Source organism: Nicotiana tomentosiformis, chromosome 6, assembly GCF_000390325.3.
Source record: "Nicotiana tomentosiformis chromosome 6, ASM39032v3, whole genome shotgun sequence".
Classification (NCBI taxonomy): Eukaryota; Viridiplantae; Streptophyta; class Magnoliopsida; order Solanales; family Solanaceae; genus Nicotiana; species Nicotiana tomentosiformis.
Window position 1 is genome coordinate 75,488,497 of NC_090817.1, and position 3,431 is coordinate 75,491,927.

Below are 3,431 nucleotides of genomic sequence, written 5' to 3' on the forward strand. Positions count from 1 at the left end.
AAGGTTGCATGGAGAAGCTTGGTCTTGACCAAAGTTATACTACCTAGACACAGAGGCGGACCTATGGCTTATGTTGAGGGGTCACCGGACCCAGTAAACTTCGGAAAAAATTTTGTATATGTATATGTATATACCTTGAAAATGGTTAATTTAAATCACTTGGCACCCTTAATGCTAAAAGCCTTTAGGGGGCACTGATTAGACATAATATTGTCCCCCGTCGCATTAAATTCATGGGTCCGCCTCTGCCTAGGCATCACTTTATCTTATGGTTGGCTGTTCACAAAAGTTTATCAACATTTGGACACATTACACTAATGGGGCATACAAGTAGTGCAGGACTGTGCACTATGCAATACTAATGCAGTGGAAACATTTGCACATCTGTTCTTTGACTGCTGCAATTCAAAGGCTATATGGAATACTCTACTGGAATGGGTAGGAGAGAAAAGGCAGATCAAATGTTGGGAGGAAGAGGTGAGCTGGGCAGCTGTGAAGACTAACAGTTCTAGACTAAGAGCAGGTATCCTTGGCTTTCTGTTTGCAGCTGTTGTTTACCAAATTTGGGCTGAAAGGAATTCTAGGAGATTCAGAAATCAGAAAAGAGAAGGCTGCCAACTGGTTAGAGAGATCATATTTATGGTCAAAAGTTGTATGGATGGCAAAGTCACCTAGCTGGTCTGAATAGTTACCCTATATAGAAGTAATCTGCAGTAGTCTGTTTTAGTTTTGAGTAGTCTGATTACTTTGAGAATTAGCTCACGAGTACAAATGAGTCAAATTGTACATATTGATATACTTGGTTGAATATAATTTTAAGTTTAAAAAAAAAAAAAATACTATAATCCATGAGTGATGCAAGAAATTAGAAGGTGCTAGTTCTAGCAAGCGGTGGAATCAGGATTTTCAAGCCAAAATGCAAAGAAGTAAATAAAAAAAGAAGTCAATGAAATTTAACATATAATATATATATATATAATAAAAGAATTATCTATTTATACAAGTATAATTTTTTGACGAATGAGCGAATAAAAGTGGTTCCGCCGCTGGCACACCAGAACCATGAGGAGTTGAAAACATATTTAAAGGTTATGGCAACCACAGCTTGAGCATATCACGGTTTTTTTTGTTTTTGGGAAAGTCTGGCGCGCTGACTTAGCTTTCCAACGCGCATCCCTCATCAAGCAAGAACCCGAGCTAATAGTTTAATAATTAAAGGTATAAAGGAAGTGCTAGAAAGCTACCACTAAAGGTTTTCCATTGATCAACCAAAGATCTTGTTTTATCGGGTAACATTCTTAGTGAATGAGAGAGTTCGACTAGCTTAGAAGGTTTCCTCGAAAGCAGTAACTTACACTAAAGATAAATTGAGAAAATCGTCGGCATAGTTACACTAGCAAAAGGATGAGCAAGTGGTGGAAAACACAAAGTCGAATCAAATTAACGACAATAACTAGCACACGTAGATCAGCCGCTATAGCAAAAAGATTAAATCCGTAAATTAAGTTGAGGCAATTAACAATTAATGGCAGATTCAAAGTTTCAGTTCGTGGAGGCATTAGCTGGTGGTTCTCTCAATCTTCGTAGATGTACGATCCACTGATCCTCAGGTACTTCACTGGTCCAATTAGGAGCCACTCCACCAAAAGAAACCCTACGCATCGCTTCCATCACTCTCGTTGCATTCTCCGCCGTCAACGGAGCATTGCGGCGGCTCTCGTCCTCTCTGAGCGCTCTCTGCACAGCATTATCAGACGCCGCTCTTATTCCCTCCTCCTCTTCTTCAACCTCACTTTTACATTCATCTTCTTCCCCGTCGCTCAGATCCAGTGATGATATTCCGTTCTCTTCACAACGCGCATAACCGTTGGGGAGTCGATGAAAATGATTAGATTCGTCGGGCTCTTCATCATCGGAGCTTTGAACAGGATTTGGACGCTGATCGGAGATCTGTGCATCGTCGTCATCAGCGGTGGAAGAGATTGACTGGTAATATTCCGGCGAATCGTCAGCGTTCGTGTCGGAATCACTTCCGCTGCCGTTTTCTTGGATGAAACTCGGTGTGGAATTCAATTGGGCGTTCATAATTTTCTAGAACTGAAAATTTAGGAAATCCACTTATATATGAATGAGTAGAAATTGTGTGGGATAGCCATTTTTTAATATGGTATTTAGTTTTTATCCCGTATTTTTAATATTGAGCAAAAATAGTCACCACTCTATTAAAATTAATACGAAAAGACGTTGTTATCCTTTCGTCATGAGTGCTGTGTAAATATTAAGGACATGGTATCCTTAACATTTACATTACACACATGAAGTTAAGTACGTCATGCCCTTAATATTTACACAACATTCATGAAGTTAAGGACACAATGTCCTTAATATTTACACAATACTCATAAAGTTAATGACACTATGTCCTTAACATTTACACTCCACACATGAAGTTAATTAAGGACACCATATCCTTAACATTTAAACTGCACATATGAAGTTAAGGACACGAGGTCCTAAAGTTTAACAACAGAAGGTGTAAATACAAGTTAAGGACATTATGTACTTAACATTTACACTGCACACATGAAGTTAAGGACGTCATGTCCTTAATATTTACACTGTACATATGAAGTTATGGACATGATGTCCTAAAATTTAACAACGGAAGGTGCAAAATACATGACACTTTGTCCTTAATATTTACACAGTATTCATGAAGTTAAGGACATCATGTCCTTAATATTTACACAACACTCATGTTTAGCACAGAGGTATTTTCGTCCAGGCGGGTAATAATTTATTAAGCACCGGCCAAAGAGTAAATACCTTTTAAACAGTGGCTAAAGAGTAAAGACATCTCTAATTAGTGGCTAACTGTGCACTTCCCCCTAAGAAAATTGTCTAACCTATAGTGCCCTATTCAATAGAGTTAATACCCTAAAAACTCCCCTTAAACTATCACATTTTTGTCAGTTTCCTACTTAAACTATTTGATGTCTCCAAAAGTCCCCTGAACTATATTGCCCTTCGTATTAAAACCCACTCATCGCTGACCTGGCATAACGTGTGTAAATACTCGATTAGGAGCGTGTGACAGCTGAAAAAAGCCATCAAAATAGCCCACCTAACAGAAAATAATGGCTAATTAGTCTAACCCTCTTTTAAATTTAGTTTTTGATAAATATTCTCCTTATTTGAGCTATATCCATCTTTCTTCCTCCCTTTTGACCATTCTTCCTTATTTTTTTACCTTTCTTCTTTGTTTTTTACCTTCTTCATTTTTAACCCTTTTTCTTCAGTTCTCCATATGGGTTTTCTCTGAAACAATTTCTCCCTCTCTTGTTTCTCTTGAATTATTTATTCTCTTTCTTGTTTTAATCTTCTTTCATGTCTTACACATATTTGTAACGACCCGACTTATCATTTTAAGA

General features: G+C 37.7%; 1 protein-coding gene across 1 annotated transcript; it reads right to left on the reverse strand.

The window, feature by feature from the left end:
- Positions 1–1,332: 1,332 nt before the first annotated feature.
- Positions 1,333–2,131, reverse strand: LOC104086025 (uncharacterized). The gene has a single exon (XM_009590160.4). The coding sequence runs from the start codon at positions 2,083–2,085 to the stop codon at positions 1,543–1,545; it is 543 nt and encodes a 180-aa protein (XP_009588455.1). The 5' UTR covers positions 2,086–2,131; the 3' UTR covers positions 1,333–1,542.
- Between the last annotated feature and the right edge of the window lie 1,300 nt (positions 2,132–3,431).